The sequence below is a fragment of the Prunus persica genome, chromosome G6, assembly GCF_000346465.2.
Source record: "Prunus persica cultivar Lovell chromosome G6, Prunus_persica_NCBIv2, whole genome shotgun sequence".
In the NCBI taxonomy this organism is placed as follows: domain Eukaryota; kingdom Viridiplantae; phylum Streptophyta; class Magnoliopsida; order Rosales; family Rosaceae; genus Prunus; species Prunus persica.
In genome coordinates this window covers 12,507,017-12,527,046 of record NC_034014.1, presented here as the reverse complement: position 1 = coordinate 12,527,046, position 20,030 = coordinate 12,507,017, and the positions used below count along the sequence as shown (strand labels likewise).

Genomic DNA, 20,030 nt, shown 5'->3' with positions numbered 1-20,030 from the left:
AGCTTCTCCAGTATTCGCTTCTGGGTATCACTGGAGGTAATGCAAAGATATTCCATGTTTTTCTCATTCTTTGTTTCAACATGGTAGCCATTCAAACGTATATCTTTGAAACTCAACAGATTTCTTCTGGAGTTAGGTGAATACAAGACATTTAGAATGGACAGTATTGTTCCATTTGGTAACATAATTTGGGCTGTTCCTGAGCCTTCAATCAGATCTGCAAGACCTAATATGGTTGTTACCTTTGCTTTTGTAAGCATCAATTTTGAGAAATGCTTTCGATCTCGAAGGATCGTATGAGTAGTTGCCCTGTTTGCGAGACAAATATCTTTGCCATAGCCTTTGTTTTGAGGGCACCCATAATTTACATCCATGCCTTCAAATAAATAAAATAAGCTGAATCAATAAACAAGATTACATTGCCACTTTTATTGGATTGAAATGAAAATTAAACAACACTTCAGATAATACAAATAGTACATTAAGAAATTTAATCTAATTCGGACCCATAAGCTTCATTCCCTCTTTCAGTAACGAAATCAGAAACATCCAGATGCGTCTTGTCTAGCTAACGTGATATTTTTGATGAGCTATCTGTGGCTGGCAGATCTGATATAGCATGATCAATGTAATTTGTCTCCATTTTCTTGTTCTTAAGTGAAGCTTGATAGAGATCCGCCAAATGCTTGGGTGTACGACATGCACACGCCCAATGTCCCTTTGCCCCACATCTGTGACAAGTGCTTTCAACATTTCTAGGCACATCGCTCGTCTGTGCCTTCCTTTTATTACGAGATGCATTTTTGCCATTCGTGAATGGATTGCTCCTTGGACCTAAACCATTTGAACTAGCACCACGATCTTTTCTGCTTCCTTGCCAGCGGCCATGCTTCCCCCTTGCCCACGTCTGTGGATACTACCACGAGATGAAGTGGCATTCACTTCTTGAGATGCAACATTTATTTTAGGAAGTGATGCTGAGCCCGTTGGGTGAGATTGGTGATTCTTTAATAAGTGCTAATTATTCTGCTCAGCTAACAAGAGGCAAGATACAAGTCCCGAGTACTTCTTGAAACCGCTATGTCTGTATTACTGCTGCAGGAGGACATTTGAAGCATGAAAAGTACTTAGAGTTTTTTGGAGCATATCCTTCTCAGATATACTTTCACCACATAGCCTCATCAAGGAGGTAATTCTGTGCATAGCAGAGTTGTACTCGGACACTGTCTTGAAATCTTGAAATCTCAAGTGAGTCCATTCGCATCTAGCTCTTGGGAGGGTCACCATCCTCTGGTGATCGTATCTTTCACCTAGAGCTTTCCATAAAACCAACGGTTCATCAACCACCACATATTCACTTTTCAGCGCTTCTTGGATGTGGCGGCGAAGAAAAATCATGGCCTTTACATTTTCTTCAGGCGAAGCATCATTCCCATCTACAATTGTTTGTCCGAGGCCATTGGCATGTAGATGGATTTTGGCAACAAACTCTAGTTTTGCCAAATTTGCCATCCGAAACTTTAGGCTTGGGATCTGAGACATTAAGCCACTTATTAATAGGAACTTCAGGCCCTCATTATTTAGGTATATTAATTGATGATAAAAATAAAGTGCTATGAATTTGCTGGTATGGACGATAAACCCGCACCATACCTTAAATGAAAGTAAATGTGCAATAAAGTAAATTTATAAAGTAAATTACTTGCTGTATGGACGTTAATTCCGCACCATACCTTAAATAAAATTAAATATGCGGTAAAGTAAATTCATAAAGTATGAGGGTTAATTCGACATCATACTTTAAGTAAAAGTAAATGTACGATAAAGTTAACATGCTGGTATGGGCACTGATTCTACTCCTTAAATGAAAAGTAAATACAATTGTGTGGATGATAAACCTGCGCCACGCTTTTAAATAAATATTGTTGTATGGGTAAGAAACCTACTCCATACCATAAATAAAATGAATGTGGGAATAAAACCACCACTAAAAATATAGGAAGTACACAACATATTATATATTGTGGGCAATATAACTGCGCCACTATTCAAGATATAATAGATGAGTTTTAAGATCACACCATCATTTTATTACGATAATTTGTGTTACAACGCGATGGGTAATAAAAATTACACCACCATAAAATAACAGGATGAGGTATAAAACCGCACCATTCCAAATTACGTTACAAAGAAGTAAATTAAACAAGCATGGATGAAGCAAAATAAAAATTGTGAGAACACAAAAAAGAAAGTTTGCATGTCGTCGTAGTAGTAAAGTGAGAGGAGACATATGACAGAGAGGAGACAGAGAAATAACCACACAGTGTTGAGTTGGGAAAAATTTAGAAATAAAATGGAGAGATTTTCGTGCTGATAACATGTTATAAAATAAAATAATCAAAGAGTATGAGAAGTACCACTGAATATTGGGAGTGAAATTATATTTGCTTTTATGGTGTTTACACTGACAGGATTTCTTCTTAGACATAATTCAGACACTCAGATTTCTCACTCTCTATTCTTTCCTTTCTTCTCTTTTCTTCTCTTTGGATCAGTTGTGTGTTTTACAATTTAAGAGGAAGCCTATTTATAGGCAATTAGAATGGCTTCCCGTGGATGCATCTTCAACATTTTCTCCCAACATCATAATTTCATCTTTTGACTAATACCCCCTTACTTTCTTTATGTGGACTTCACTTCTTACTTTATAACATTTTCATTATTATTTATGATAATAATATCTAACACTCATTCGGGGTATGCAAAAATCTAGTGTCAAAGTGAAAATAACCCTGTACTAAATTAGTGTGAGAAAAAAAAAAAAAAAAAAAAAAAAAAAGGATCCTCCAATAAATTTCTTGGTGTTGATCCTATATCCTTGTTATAAAATAACCTAGAATATGTGCGATAATTCAGAGCTGCACGTAAAGTAGATGAGACACAGCATTTAACGAGGTTCGGCTATGCCTACGTCCTCGGAGAGCAGCAGTAGTAACTTTTCCACTATGTAAAATAATAGGGCTACAAGTTTAGTGTTTACAATATATGTGGCTCACTGAATTTTCTCTCTAGGAGAATTTCTCTCTGCTCTCTCTTTCCTCTTTCTTCCTTCTCTTCCTTTCTCTTTTTTTTTTCTCTTCTTCTTTCCGTTTCTCTTCTTATTTATAGGCTGAAATAATCACTATTCATCACTATTCATCACTGTTCACCCGTGACAGACAAACTCTATCAAAGCCGCCAAATGAACAGTAATGAAAACTCTATCAAGCCGCCAAATGAACAGTAATGAATAGTTAGTGGGCTCCACATGTTTATTCTTTTATTCTTTTACAACACTCCCCCTTGGAGACCACTAATGATATGTCGGTTGTATCATTAAAGACTTGCTTGGAGAAAACCTAGTAAGGTAGAGAACTGATGGAAAGAAGAGTACAACAATCTGTATAGCATACTTCTGGATGCTCCCCCTGATTAATATCTCCCCCTGATGTCTTCATGACTATCTTTTGGATTGAGAATCTTTCGGAGTGAGTGGATGATGTAGCCACCAACAATTCATATCGTAAATATATTTCCAGTGAGCTATCTCTATGTAAATCATAGAAATTTTCAGAGTCCGCATATCTAATAACGCTTGGGCTATTTATAAGTTCACTTGAAAGAATATGCCCATACATGGTGTTATGCGGAAATAGCATCAAATATACCTCACATCATCCCAAAATGATGGTGATGGAGTTGAGCCTTATCTGGAAAATATGATGTCCGGTCCAACATACTTCCGGAAAATCCTTAAAGTGCCCAACGGATAATCCTCATAAAAATGCTTCAATACTTTCTTAGTATAAGCAAGTATCTCGTTGGCATAATGCTCGATCTTTAAGTCGAGACAAATATTTCTGGAATTCTTGAGAAGCTTTAATGTGTTGCAAACACATTATAATCAATATACTCACTGAGGCAATTTATGTACATTAATATTGAGTACAGATTTCGTGCTTCAGGCACATGTCCACAGACTTGCTTCATGCAATTTCAATCCTTTCAAGGATTTTGTTTAAAGGGATTAAACTCTATGACACATTATATAGGTTTAACCCAGCTATTTATACATCTTTAGGGAATCACTTCAGGTGATATGCTCTGTGCATTTAATAACCCTTAAAGATAACATGTTGGTCTCCGTAAATGTGCAATAAAGGGGCACAATTGAATCTATAAATATGGAGAAAACCCAACATCCCTTGTTTATGTCAAAAACATTGTGTCATACAAAGTAGGTATATTCCCTTTTTATTCCGAACACCCAAGTATAACTTTTAATATTAACATCTTTTAGGGTTCGTACTGTGGGTTTGTTCTTTCACGTTCATTCTCATCTATAATGGAATTGCCTCATTCCATTTTGGCCAATGATATTGTCGACATTTAATAATTGAACGTGGTTCCAATCAACACAGCCCATTGATGATTTGAGTAGCTACTCCAAAATCAAAAATTTGTCATTCATCAATTTATGATCCCACCATTCTCATGTGCATGCGCATGCATCAATTATAAGCATTTCTTTGCTTTTGGGTACCCAAGCCACTGCAGGGGGCTTTTATTATGTGAGAATGTAGATTATAACCTCCAATGGAGCGTTATTTTATAGCAGGGCGTGGATAATCTCCATTTAGGGAGTTGGAACATTTAGAACCCATATATCTGTCATGCTGCAGGCATGCCACAGATTAATACATACATGTCAATTAATTTATGGGACTTTAACCCATATAATTTGCTACACATTAGGCGTGCATAATATCAATATTGACATGTCAAAGGATTGTCCTTTCGGGACTTCAATCCACATCATTTGCTACGCAACAGGCGATTAATACATACATGTCAATTAATTTATGGGACTTTAACCCATATTATGGGACTTTAACCCATATAATTTGCTACGCATTAGGCGTGCATAATATCAATATTGATATGTCAAAGGATTGTCCTTTCGGGACTTCAATCCACATCATTTGCTACGCAACAGGCGTGCATCATATTGATCACTGCTATACCCATATTCTGTTCTTATGGGACTTTAATCTGTGCAGTGTATTCTCAATGTATCCAACTTGCAATCTGTAAAATTTGCGTTAATAATTCATGGATACATACAAGCCATTCTTTTGGAACGGACTTATCTCCCCATTTGGTTACCTTTCAAGATAAAATATCAAATAGGTATATAAGCATAAAATAACACAAGTATTGCTTACATCCTTAGGTGGGAGAAACTTTTCTCAAGTATCATTCAAGCTCGTATCAGCCCAGTAAATATAATGTAGCGCTTGATGATCTAGTTATATCCTGCATGAGCAAAATCACAACTCTTTTCTCTGACAAAAAACAAATAACCCTCAGAGTTAGGATCACTTCATGGATTCTTTCTTCAGATGTTCATTCTAAAGAAATAAAATCTCTTATGAACAGAGAGTTATAAAAAGAAAGAAAAGATACAAAAATTGTGATATTGATTGCAAGGTAAGGTAAGCAATCAGGGAAGGAAGCTGATGGGAGCAGACAACAAGTTCAGCAATCAAAGAAGGAAGCTGGTGGGAGCAGAAAACAAGCTCTCAATTCTCCTAGTCTAGAAGGACCTCAGGAGATTAGAGCATAAGGCCGCCATCACAATTCCCTGATCTTGCAGAAACATGATCAGTGATAGTCTTGCTTCCTGAATGGATGATCAGAGATAGTCTTGCTTCTCAGGCATATTAAGTGCTTACTGATAAGAAAAACAAGTAGATATCGCATCACTAGGTATGGAGTAAACTGGATGTCTTCTGCAAAGAAAATTTCGTTAGTAACACATTTATACACAAATACAATGAATAGGTAGAACCGGTGAATTTCAAATTAACCATAGGAAAATTGCGAGATTCTCTGGATGCTGTTGAAAAAGTGCGAGATTCTCGGGATGCTTTTGAAAAAGTAGCTCCGTGAAATCCGTAAAGCAAGATCGGCTTTGAAAATAATGCTTGAAAACGCCGAAAGTGCCGACAGGCATTATTAGAGGCCACGTGAAGTTTTGGACTCTAGGAAAGAAAAAGATAATATGGGGATTCGAGAAGATATTGGGGTCCTGAAAAACAGTAGCCATATTTCCTCCTATAGATATGGCCTTTGTAAAACTTGATTGGAGCAACTGCGTTTCAACTCAAATTTCTTCATTTTCTGAAACTTTAGTTTTCCTAAGACTTTCTTCGAAACCTTCTCAAAAATGGCTTCCTCTTCTTCCTGCCCAAATTATTTCAATTTAAATGATGCTCCAACAGCAAACAGTGACGCCAAAGTTTGGCGTCCATCCTTTGTATCCCAAAATCGTCATCTCACAGTTAATGATTCTGTGATGATGAATGATGCTACTGCTGTCATAGTAGCTAGGAATTTCATTACTCCAATGGATGAAATGCTGTTAACAGGGAGGTCTGAGGAAGAGGCTATTGATGACTCAATGGCTTTTAGCATTCAGAGTGCTGTTTCTGTTTCTAACATGGCTGAACGTTTGCGTGTTAGAGCAAACGAGGTTGAGAAGCTGACAACTGAAAATTCGTCGCTCCAAAGAATGCTTCATGAGTCTCAACAGGAGCTTGAGAAACTTAAAGGAGAGAATAATTCCTTGTTGAAACTGGTGAGTTCGTACTCAGTTGATACACTGAGAAGGCTAGACATGCTGCAGGTCTCCAATGAAAGAATTTTGGGAGACCACAAGAAGCTCATGGCTAAGCTTAAGAGGCGCCGTCCTCTTCCTTCAGAGGCTTCCAGAACATAATGTAATTTTATAGATTTTACAGGGCCTGCACCTTCATTGCAGGTGGAAAAAATCTATCTGTTGTATGTTTCTGTAATAATAATTGCGCACATTCTTAAACTTGCACCTGTGGTTTTTACGTCTTTTCAAAAGGACGGTTTGGAACCTTGTGCCTTATAGGTTCAAATAACCACATTGTCTCTCCCAAATTGCATGGTAGCCCGGAACTTTTGGCCTGGGCACAAACTCAGAATTTATTTGCCCTTTTCAAATGGACATGAAATATGAATTGAGTAAAAGCCACGATAATATCGCAATATAGTAGTGAAGAGCATTAACTACTATATACCCACAACTTCAAGTTCAGGATCTCTCATATATTTGGATCCATGGGCTTCCGCCCCAGGTATAATAAAATATGTGGGGAGCCTCAATTCATTATTTGATGTTTATATTGATATTATCCATTTCGCGGTGTATTCTTAACAACCGGAATTCACAAAATATATTTCTTCCTTGAGATGTCGATTATAACAGAATCGAACTTTATTAAATTCATCATCTTCTTATGCCAAAGAAATATGTGGTGTACCACAATTTGCAATAATACCTCAAGGGTTGTCCATTTAATTGTTGGAACTTCAGGTTCTCAATACTCTTAAATTTTGAACTTCAGGCCAAAGCCACATATTCTCATGGTATGAATATTTTTACAATTTTCTGTACATATTCCGGGACTTCAAGCCCTTACATAATTGTCCATATTTTGAGGAACTTCTGGCATCTCATTTAATTTCTCATCCATGAGTTTAAGGAACTGCAGGTTCCCTTTTGTATATAGTGACGATTTATCCAAAATGGTTAATATTTATGCATACGTCACTATTCATGTGAATAGTACTGTTCATTAAGTCATGAATACATATCTATTCATGTGTACAGTACATCTGCTACATATCTATTCATGTGTACAGTACATCTGCTAGTACAGTTATCATCCATGGCTCATATTTATGCATACGTCACTATTCATGTGAATAGTACTGTTCATCAAGTCATGAATACATATCTATTCATGTGTACAGTACATCTGCCAGTACAGTTATCATCCATGTGTACGGCACTATGAACCAATACGGTACTATTACATCATTAAGGAACCCCAGGTCCTTATTCACATGTCAGGGATCAAGGACCTTTAAGTCCAATCACATGTTTACAAGTATAGTACCAGAGAGACTGCCAGCTCTCATATCAATATTATCATCAAGGATCTTCAAGTCCTGATGTAATTGTATGATGAGGATCAAGGAACTTCTGGTCCTGATCTGCACACTGTAAAAACTCATCATACAGCACAATTAATCCATAAAATAAATTGCTGATAAATAAATTACTGGTATGAACGATAAACCCGCACCATACTTTAAATAAATTAAATAGCTTGCTGTATGGACGTTAATCCCGCACCATATCTTAAATAAAATTAAATGTGCGGTAAAGTAAACGTGCTTATATGGGCACTAATTCTGCTCCATACATTTAAATAAAAGCAAAGGCGTGGGCGATAAACCCGCACCACCCTTTTAAATAAATACTGTTGTATGAGTAATAAACCTACACCATATAGTAAATAAAAAGAAATGGGGGAATAAAAACCACCACTTTGAACAAGATAAGGAAAGTGTTAGTATTAGTAACGGTCTCCCACTGATAATATGTTTAGTATTACCAAGGGTCCATTTTTGTTAATGGTTAGTAATAGAAAAGCAGATAAATATAGTATATTATATTACCATCAACTTTTCATATATATATATAATATATATATATATATATATATTATACTGATATATTAGTGGAAAGCTAGATACGTTGGCTTTTCTTCTTTACATCAACATAATGGTTAGTATTATAAATAATAGTGCAGCACAAAAATTATACCTGAGAGCTTCTCGTGCTGATAACGTGTTATAAAATAACCTAGAATATGTGCGATAATTCAGAGCTGCACGTAAAGTAGATGAGACACAGCATTTAACGAGGTTCGGCTATGCCTACGTCCTCGGAGAGCAGCAGTAGTAACTTTTCCACTATGTAAAATAATAGGGCTACAAGTTTAGTGTTTACAATATATGTGGCTCACTGAATTTTCTCTCTAGGAGAATTTCTCTCTGCTCTCTCTTTCCTCTTTCTTCCTTCTCTTCCTTTCTCTTTTTTTTTTATCTTCTTCTTTCCGTTTCTCTTCTTATTTATAGGCTGAAATAATCACTATTCATCACTGTTCACCCGTGACAGACAAACTCTATCAAAGCCGCCAAATGAACAGTAATGAACAGTAATGAAAACTCTATCAAGCCGCCAAATGAACAGTAATGAACAGTAATGAATAGTTAGTGGGCTCCACATGTTTATTCTTTTATTCTTTTACAACAATCCTATTATAAATTACAAAATTCTTAAATTTACAAAGGGAAACAAGCAATTTCTTAAATATTTTGGACTGACAGCCAAAAAGATGATTAAAAAAAAGACAGGACGGCGGGTAAAATGAGTTAGAAGAAAGAATCGTCAATCAGATTCGGTGAGAAGGCCACGTGTCAGCTGTTTGGTGACGCATGGTCTCCCTCGTAGACCGTAGACCGAGCTAAGCTTCGCTACTCTGCGGCACTCAAGTCTTCGCTCATAAAAGTAAACAAAGCCAAAACTTCACCGAAAGAAAAACAAATTTGCAGACCAAACTCTGCTCTCTCTCTCTCTAGGGCCCTTCGCTCTCTACTCTGTTCCATAATCGTTACCCAATTTCAACTCCATCTCTGCAAACTGATCGAAGATCGATTTTTTGTTGGCAGTATTCCAAGTTACTTAATTTTCATGGAGGTAATATCTTTACCCATTTCATATTTTGCGATTTTACTGTTTGGTTGCTCAGAAATTCATTTCCATTGGTAAGAAAATATGGGATTCTCACATATTGTAATATTACAAAGGGATTTCCCTTAATTTCGTTTAGTCTTGTCTCAGTTGTGAGTTCTTACAGCAAGTATGAGTTCCCTCGCCCTTTTCTTAAAAGAAAATGTTACATATGCTAAATACAATGTTTAAATTTTAATTCACTCTTGATTTTCTAATTGGTGATTGTTGATTACGGAGTTTATATAAATTTTATTTATTTAGTTATTTTTTCAATGGACTTGAATTCCTTAACTCTGAATTCAAGGGTAGGAGTCTATTTGTTATATATTTTCAATTCTGAGAACTGTTAATTTGACTTTATGGATTTTGATCTGTTTATGTTGGTGTGTTATTTGTGGTTCTTATTGTTGGCCTGCAATTCCTTGTGTTGCAATACAAAGTAAAACAAACAATATACTTCGTATTTATTTGATGATGTACATAAATTTGAAACTCCATGGGTTTGGATCACATTAATGCTTCACCTTCTTTTTTTTCTGCTTCTTTTTCTCTAAGGAGAGAGAAAATGCTTTGTGGAGGTGTAAAAATTATATCTACTAAGCTTACAAGATTGCTTCACAGGTTCCAGGAATGGAAGAGACCAACAAATCTGAGGCCCACTTGACATCAGCAGCAGCTTTTGTGGAGGGTGGAATCCAGGAAGCCTGTGATGATGCTTGCAGTATATGCCTTGAGGCCTTCTGTGACAGTGATCCTTCTACGGTACATATAAATCTTTCAGGCGATATTATCATTTCTTATAGGGTTTCCTATGTAACCAAGTCTCATTTCTATATGCAGCTGACCGGTTGCAAGCATGAATTTCATCTTCAATGCATTCTTGAGTGGTATTTTCTGATATCCAGTTATTAGTATTTTCATGTTAATTTGCCTTTGTATTTTATTTATTTATTATTGATATGATAGTTAGATCATCTTTTTCTTGTTCATGAAATGACTATAAACGTTTAGCTCGGGATTATAAGGTAGCCAAATAATGGGAAAATGAGAATAGGTTAACTGATGGAAATAGAGACTAGATCAAGTTGTATCATAATGTTTTAAGCTGTTAGGCCAATCTCACTCTAGTTCCATATCTTTACTAATAGAGACTGCTGTGTAATAAGTAATTGGACCAATCTTATCTTTTGTCTTCCTTCTAATTTATCAAACAAAGTGACGGAAAACTCAACCTGATCGAATTTCGTGAAATGTACAGAAGATGATGTTCTAGGAAACCAAAATATTCAGCTTATGAACTGATATTCACTTGTTGGTTAGTTGTGAATTCATGTACCAATATGCATTGTGGGTTTAATGAAATTTAAGAATGAGATCTAGTTATAAGGTTTTTAACTGAAGCAGTCAGAATGACACATATTCATTATAATAGTCAAGCTTGTGTCTGTTAACGACATGTACTCATATATGAGCTAATGGTGAGCATCTCAGTTTTGCACTATCAGCTTCGTGTCATAACTAACGTGTATAATAATGATGAAGGCATAATTTAACCTGTATCCTAGCTTCTATAAGTTTATGTTTTCTATGTTATGTTTGCTTACCTGCCTCAAACAACTTTTCTGTCATATCTTGAAGTTCGTCTCCTTTCCTACATGATTTATGAACTTTCAGGTTGCCTAGGAACAAATGAACCTTTCTTTCAGTTATTTTGATTATCCAGATAGATATGATTAAACTTTTATCTGTTATCAAAGGGTTAAATAAGTGAGGTTTAGTCCCTTCCTGGATGTTTTGGTTTAAGTTTGAATGACGCCTGATATTTAGTCACCTTTTCTCAACCTGTTTCCATGTCTGATGCTTGTTTTCTGTACGATTCAGTGTTTATTAAGATTTCTTTAGGAATCTTTTATGTCATGTTGCAATCACCTTAGCAGTTAAAACAGAATCTAACAAAGTTTTCACAACAGGATGAGAGTTATGTTAAACCTCATTATAAAAAGTATAATAGTTTATATTGAAGAATATTGAAAATTTTCATAAGTATACTTGTTTGAAATTTAGTTTTAATCTTGTAGGTGTCAGAGAAGCTCCCAATGCCCTATGTGCTGGCAACCCATCAGCTTGAAGGATCCCACCAGGTTTGGATTTTGATTTCTGGTCTTGATATTCTTTTGATTCATATTACTAATACACAATGATAAGTTCTTCATTTTGTTTTTGTTTGCAGCCAGGAACTTCTAGAGGGAGTAGAACGGGAGAGAAGTATTAGGTCTAATCCACCTCGAAATACCACAATATTTCATCATCCAACTCTTGGAGATTTTGAATTGCAACATGTTTGTATTCTGCTTTTTTTATTTCTCGTCAATAATTAAATATAGTATATATGTATCAGAACAGGTGGATCTTATTCAAATGATTTTATTTTTGTCCTTTAGTTACCTGTGGGTGTAAATGATGCTGAACTTGAAGAACGTATAATCCAGCACTTAGCTGCGGCTGCTGCAATGGGTCGGGCACGCCACATTGCCAGAAGGGAGGGCCAAAGGAATAGGTCATCAACTCAAGGGCGCCCACAGTTCCTGGTCTTCTCCACCCATCCTAATGCACATCCTGCTGCTTCTTCCTCCCCTGATCAGATGGGAGAAGGTGAACCAGCTCCTTCAATTTCAGTACCTTTTCCTTCGCCTCCTCTGAATACGGGAGAAGAATCTTATCAAGTGACCACTCCAGTACCTTCTTCGCAATCTGGTCCTGTTTCTGCCTCAGCGGCTGGAACTAGTGTTCCGGCTCCCAATCAACATGGATCTTCCATTAGCAATAGGTACTAGATTCTTCAGCTTAATTCTCAGGGTATATGTTGGTGCATAAAATCCCATCCTTGTATCTTTTTTTTCCGCTGTTAATTGACTACCACGTTATTATCGTATCCTTTAGTGGGTCGCCTAGTCAGTCATCCCCGAGTACCCAGGATAGAGCTGGGCCATCAGACTTGCAATCATTTTCAGAATCTCTGAAGACTCGATTTAATGCAGTGTCAATGAGGTATAAATGTACTTTAATCTTACTAATTTCTTATACTGACTCTGAATGAGATATTTTTTTCCTTAAAATCCTTATCGTTTCTTAAACGTCACACGTGTTTGTTTCACATTTTCTATTAGATACAAAGAGTCAATTTCAAAGAGCACAAGAGGTTGGAAGGAGAGATTGTTCTCTCGTAACGCTGCCATGGCAGATCTTGGTTCTGAAGTTAAAAGAGAAGTTAATGCCAGCTTTGCAACTGTATCACGCATGATGGAGCGTCTGGAAACGAGAGACAATAGCAGAATTAATGATCCTTGTGTGTCAAATAGTTTAGATAGTTCGGTTCCTCAATCAGACAATCAGCAGATATCAGAAAATGGTGGTGAAAATTCTTTAAACGACCACAATAAACCAGCTGTGTGCGCTGCAGGTTCTAGCTCAAATTAGGCAGTATACAACAACTGCATCACCTGAAAGCATTTCCTTTTATACAGTGAGTTATGTGCCGTATTGTTTATGCCTTCAAGAACCCGATATGTGAATTTTGAACGTTCCTTTTCTCTCAATCCACTTGGATACCTTTTTTGTTTACATTCTAGTTTTTCCTTGTAATACTTGCATTTCTTATATATATATATATATATATATATGTTTTATTTTATTTTATTTCTGATTTTGGGTCTCCGTATTTCTGCATGATTCCTTTGTCTTAGTCTTATATTGATAGAATGTTTCTAGTGCTTATTTGGATGAAATTTACTGGTATTTCAGTAGTTTGTTGGTTTTTTAAGGTTTTTTTCTTTGTATTGTGGCTTCATATTTTTACATTTTGGTAGAGGAAGAAACTAGGCATGGAATTCTTGGGAGTTCAGTTTTGTGCCTGAGGGAGGCAAAAAGCTTATTTATGATCTTATTTGCATTCTGTACATGCCTGGGTGTGTGAACTGTTTTCCTTGGAAGAAGCTGCACTAATGATGTTCCTGCAAATAGGAGCATTTGCTCTCCAAGTATCCTGGTAGGACAAAATTTGCTTCATTGCTAGCTCTCGTAGCCAAATGCCGAACCTTGGGTTTGCATCTCAGGCTGAAAAAATTTATGTTACTGAAGCTTAGATAACCTACATTGTTAATGTAGCCGAATGCACGACTGTGCAACTGTGCATGAGTGTCGGAAATTGCAGGTTGATATCCTAAATTGTCAATCTGGCTAAGAATGAGGATGCAGCAGCTACTGTTATCTGGAAGCGTCAAGAAAAACAATTTAAGGTTTAATAAGGTTCCAAGTATCAAGAGCTAAAACATCAGTCTTGTAGAGCTGGGGTGTTTATAAATTGGAGGTTTAGTTTGGTAAGCAGTTACCAGATTTGGAGATGTAGTTTGTCACGTGTTTAGTACAATTTTTCCTGTCTTTGAGCAGAATTGTGTTTATATATTCTGGATGATGTAGGTTTAGACCGTGTCTTTGTTTATATACAGAAATTCTCCTATACGGACGTCTGGACGTTATTATCGTGTGGACACCACGTATTTTCTATTACCACTCCTAATTTTCCTCCCCGCATGATAATAACGGACAAACGGATGAGAGCTTCTGTTGAGGGATACCTAAAATAATCTTATTTGAGAGACACTCTTGTAGGGCCCACTTTATATTGTATTTCACTAATCTAAACTGTCTATTTTGTAGATATTCAATCAAAGATCATCTCTACAAAAAATCACTTAAATCCGATATAATTTGACCATTCAATTAAATTATTGAAATTTAAATACTTTCTTAAAGTACCGTGTTCATTGATTTTGTTGGTCTTAATTAGATGCCTTAATGATTTTTAATTTGTATGATTCTTTTCAAGGTGAGCCTTATAAGGGTGTCCCTCAAATAAACTTATTTGAGGGATCCCTTGATAGAAGCTCACGGTATATATATATATATATATATATATCCATTGAGGGATCCCTCAAATAAGCTTATTTGAGGGACATCCCTTGTAGGCCCCACTCCGGATTGTATTTCACTAATCCAAACCGTCTATTTTGTAGATACTCATTCAAAGATCATCCCTACAAAAAAGCACTTGAATCCGATATCATTTGACCACTCAATTAAGTTATTGAAATTTTAGCATTTTCTTGAAGCACCGTGTTCATTGATTTTGTAAGACACAATTGGATGTCGAAACGGTTTCCGATTTGTCTAATTTTTTGTAAGGATGATCTATGACTGAAGACCTAAAAAATAGATGGTTTGGATCATTGGAAAAAAAATTGTAGGGTACCCTAAAGGGCGTCCCTCAAATAATTTTATTTGAGGGAGTCCCCTTCTATTGAGGGATCCCTAATTTTATTTCATGGAAACAAACTAGGATGTCCCTAATTTTATCGCTAGCATTACGACACTACAGTTTTGCTGCAAACGAATTTGTCTTGGTGTGCCTTATCCAGATGCCTTTAGATACCTAGAAAGGCACATTGCGTTCAGGCATGCTCAGGTATCAGTGTAGAGAGAGAGAGAGAGAGAGAGAGAGAGAGAGGGAAAAAAGATGGAGGTTTTTTTTGGTCCCAAGAAAGAGAGAGAGAGATGAAGGTTTTTTTTGGTCCCACGAGAGAGAGAGAGAGAGAGAGAGAGAGAGAGAGAGAGAGAGAGAGAGAGAGAGAGAGAGAGAGAGAGAGAGAGAGAGAGAGAGAGAGAGAGAGAGAGAGATTAGAGTACCAAGTAAAAAAGGATACTATCAAGAAAAGAGATTACGTTTCCAAGAAAAAAAGGGAGCAGAGAGAAAATTATTTTATTTTATTTTATGAGAGAGAAAATAAAATTAATGATTGTTTATTTAAAACATTGAAACTATTTGTCATGTCAGATTTAATCTCAACCATTAAAAGTGAAGTAATCTAATGGCTCAAAAATTGTGTCAAAACTTGTGTAAAAAATATGGTGCCACGGATCCGCCCATATATATATATATATATATATATATATTGCAATGGTTCTTGAATTATACCCGAGTTACATTTTCATCCCTGTTGTCTAAAAATAGCTACAATCGTTCTCCAATTAGATATCTCGTTGAACCACTCATATTTTTTGTAAATTTTGTTCGTTGTTTCGTCAAAATTGATAACATGCCATCCACGTGATGTATTTTTAAGGGCATATAAGACTTTTACACAATGATCACCCTCAGCACCTTGAAGGCCCCCTCTTCTTCCACCCTAAGCCGCCACAAACTCCAGCACATCATTATCTCTCTCTGGCCATATGCCTAGTGTCATCTTCCTCTTGCTCCTTTCTATTGAGGATCCCTTAAATAATTTTATTTGAGCGACACCCTAGGGTTCCCTACAAATATTTTTTTCAACGATCCAAACTGTTTATTTTTCAAATCTTCATCCATAGATTATCCTTGCAGACAATAAGATAAATTGAAAATCATTAAGGTATGTAGTTAGAATCAACAAAATAAACGAACATGGTGTTTCAAGAAAAAACTATAACAACCATCAAATTGAGTAGTAAAATGGTTTCGGATTCAAGTGATTTTGCAGTAGCAATGATCTTTGATTATATCTAAAAACTAGACGGTTCGGATAATTGAAATACAATGCGTGATAGGTACTACAAGGGTGTCTCTCAAATAAACTTATTTGAGGGATCCCTCAACTAATGCTTTATGTGGATATAAAAACCCTTTGTAGAATCCATATCAAGAATTAGAGCATGTACAATCATGCTCTCTATTTTTCAATTGAAAATTTTAGGATTTCTCTATAAAATTTGAACTCCAATCATATTATCTAGTTTAGGGAGTCATAAATGTTATAATTCTTTTTTAATTGGTTCATCTTTATAAAAAAAATAATATAAAAAATAGTCATCATTAATTAAAGATATAAAATACTCATAAAATAAAGCAACATTAAATTATAGGGAGACACTGAGTACTTTCTCTCTTATCAGATTTAGGAGCTCTTGAAGGTCTCCCTATTTTAGGAGGTGGATAAAGAGTATAGTTGAAGTTGTATTTTCCAAATCCTCCTTAAAATTTGTTTAAGGAGGTAGTTTAGGGAGCCCATTGTAGATGCTCTTACTCATTAGAACTCAAATAAAAACTTATCACAAAACCTCAAAATCAAAAACCGATGGCTTAGATTTTGAAACAACCACAGTGCCTATTTCGCACATAAATCTCAACCAAGGCTAATGTCTGAATGTACTTGCGTCTTCTTCTTTAAGTTCGTTTCTGGTCCTTCTTCAGCTTCGTTTTTACTCCAAGCGTGCTTAGGTAACACGTCTTTTGGTTTCCTAGCGCATGTGGGTTTTTAGAGGGTTATAAGAAAGAAAATGGGTTAAAAGATTTAAATCAATCTCAGCCACACAAGTTCATTAAACCATATCCAACACTTGAGCACCTCATCTTTCAAATAAGCTTATTTGAGGTATCTCTTATGTAATGACCCAAACTTAAAATTCACATTTAATTAGTAAATTATTATGCGGAAAGACAATTTTGCCCTTTGACTACCTCATGAACTCAAAGTTGACTTTTTGACCGAAAAGGAATTTGACAATTCCACTTACACCGTTACGTAGAGTACGACGACACGAGTTCATAGACACGAAGTAAGCTCAAATCGGAGTTTTAACGAAGAAAATACAATTAAAAAATATCGAGGGGCAAAATGGTAAATTGGAAAATCAGATCTTATAAAACCTGTTCCTCTCTCTCTCTCTCTCTCTCTCTCTCTCTCTCTCTCTCTCTCTTCAGTTCTCTCTCCTCTCTCTCTCCTCCCTCCCGTCGCGCCAGCACCCTCCTCCCTTCCGATTGAGACAGCGGCCACCACAGGGCACGCCGATCTCCCGCGTGGGTACCAACGGAATCACCTCAGCCTCGCCGTCCTTCCCCGACCCGTCGCTACCCTTGGGCCGCCCAGAACTGGCCGGAAAATCGTGATTTCCGACCGGTTTTCACCCGAACTTCAAGCTCCTCGTTCTCCTTCAATTCTCCTCCAAATCTTTAAAGTAAGGTATGGATTCTCATCTATTTTTCGTGCTCTAGCTGATGGTTGGATAGGTTTTTATCAATTTTAGCCGTAGATTGCCCAGTTTGTAAATTGAAATTCGGCCGACTTTCGGCCTCCGTGTTCGGCCACTTCCGATCAGTTTTTGGGGTAGGTCCGAGAACAAAAGTGACTCCAAATGGGGTGTTTTACCTAGGATAGGAGTTTGGAGTCTTGGTTCCGAGATTTTTCGACCACCCGAAATCGCTTAAGACACCCAAATCTGCCTGCGCGTGCTGGGGCGCGTGGGCGAGGGTGGTAAAGTAAATTTGTACAGTTTTGTGACCCTCGTGTCGTCACGAGCGCGTAGGATTTCGAGGATCTCGATTCGGAGTCCGTTTGAGCCCCGAACGGATTTTTCATATTGCGCGATCCTTGGGTGCAGTGTCGTCAAATCGTTGGATCACACTGAATTTTGGATATGTCGGTCTACATGATTTCAGGATCGTGTAGGATTCGACGGATTGCGAATCAGAGTCCCGGATACTCCAAAATCGCGAACCCTAGGGCTAGGGTTTAGAAATTATGCGATTACACGATCGTAATTAATCCGACCGTCCGATTGACACCAATACCCTCGGGACATGTGTCCTAAATATATTGGACCTTCTAGCGGCATCCGGATCATATTATACCGTGGGGTTCTGGATTGACTTTTTGGACTTTAGCGTTTTTTGAGTCCCAAGATACCGCTAAACGATCCCACGTGGAAGGAAAGCTGTTATGGGCATAGGGATCACTTTAAATTGATGCACGTACTTTTAGGAGCCGGGGGTAGGGTTTTTAATTTAATACTATATTGTATTAATAGAATATTATGGTCATTGAATCAGGCACCCGGGCACCAGTTGACCCGCAGGAGGGACCTTCAAGAGGTCCAACGAGCTCAGACTATCAGTGAGTGGACTCTTTGTTTTTATAAATGAATTTAAGCAGTTCAATTTCAGTTATTAGCTGTTTTATTCTGTTAAATATTTTATGTTGCATGCTGCCGAGTGACATTTCTGTTAAAGACTATAGAAACAGATATTCTTATTCATTATCAGATAAATGGCAGCAGAATTTTAAAGGTTACAGAAAGTTAATTATTCAACAGATTTTCCCTCAGGAACTTTATATTTTCTTAAATCACCTTGTACCCAGATATTAAATGTTGCCTTCGGATTATATTTGTTGCCTTCGGTTTAGTCAGCATGCTTGACAGTTGCCCCACGAGTTCCTTGGTACTCGAACTCATGTGGAGCGAGTAATGCGGATAAAGGTGGACTACGGTTCCCTGAATCCTGTGAGTTGCGGCTCGGACTGACTTCGTGTCACTGAGACCTGCGAGTATATGTCACCCATGGTGATGCAAGGAATTGACGGATATAAGGATTTGACAGAAATAGGGGTACACCTAGGTGATAGTTTTCAACTGTTTTCAACTGTATAGTTATATACATGCATTGATTTCAGAAATAAAGAAAATAAGCTAGTTTGTATAACTGTTTTTACATTGGGGTTAGTATGTTCATATAATATTTTCTAAACGTTGTTTTTGGGTCCACTCACCCTTCTTGTTGTTTTGCGCCCCCAGGCAGTAGACGTGCACAGGAATCCACCACCGGGCCACTTCCCATCTTCCGCGCCTTTCTTTGATGTAGGTTTTGTATTTTGTACAAAGATTCACTCTTTTGTAAATTCTTAGTAGTCGCTCTGATGTTTTGCCCTAGACTGAGTTTTGATCTCTTGGAATGTATATATACATATGCTGGCAGTTGGTTGTATATATGTATACTTGTTTGGCAGGTGTGAATGTTTTGGTATTGAGCCAGTTACAAGGGAAACTCTGCCGGTTTTTCGGTAGAAGTCAAACTTGTTATTTTATCGTGTTTTGTATAGAAGGGAAAATAGGTCTTTCATGCCCGACATTTGCCAGGTGTCGGACACGCACAGGGTCTGACTCGGATTCCAAAGCGAAATTTGGATTGGGTCCTGTCAACTTAACTGAAGTTACTATATATGTATATTTTTTTTTAGTGAAATTTAAATGAGCTTAGAGATGTTGAGAAGTAATGCACACGAAAAGTTGCATTGATCTAAGAATGCAGCCCGATCCAGTCTCGTAAATAGTCAAACAATCAATGCATCTTATTGAGTGTTGGTTAGATGAACTTGAGTTAATTGTAGTTACGATAGACTACACGAAAAACAGTGAGAAATTACATGGAAATTTCAAACGATAT

General features: G+C 36.9%; 2 protein-coding genes across 3 annotated transcripts; one reads left to right on the top strand and one right to left on the bottom strand.

Annotated features, from left to right (window-relative positions):
• Positions 1,090–1,542, bottom strand: LOC109949617. Its single transcript, XM_020565695.1, has one exon. The coding sequence runs from the start codon at positions 1,540–1,542 to the stop codon at positions 1,090–1,092; it is 453 nt and encodes a 150-aa protein (XP_020421284.1).
• Positions 9,483–13,409, top strand: LOC18774781 (E3 ubiquitin-protein ligase RHF2A). 2 transcript variants are annotated; one of them, XM_020566988.1, is made up of 8 exons: positions 9,483–9,682; positions 10,347–10,480; positions 10,559–10,605; positions 11,797–11,859; positions 11,949–12,057; positions 12,160–12,545; positions 12,659–12,766; positions 12,886–13,409. In XM_020566988.1, exons 2-8 carry the CDS (start codon positions 10,349–10,351, stop codon positions 13,193–13,195), a joined length of 1,155 nt encoding a protein of 384 aa, XP_020422577.1. In that variant the 5' UTR covers positions 9,483–9,682; positions 10,347–10,348; the 3' UTR covers positions 13,196–13,409. The 2 variants fall into 2 exon arrangements, with proteins under 2 accessions (XP_020422577.1, XP_007205324.1); XM_007205262.2 differs by having other exon boundaries at positions 10,340–10,480.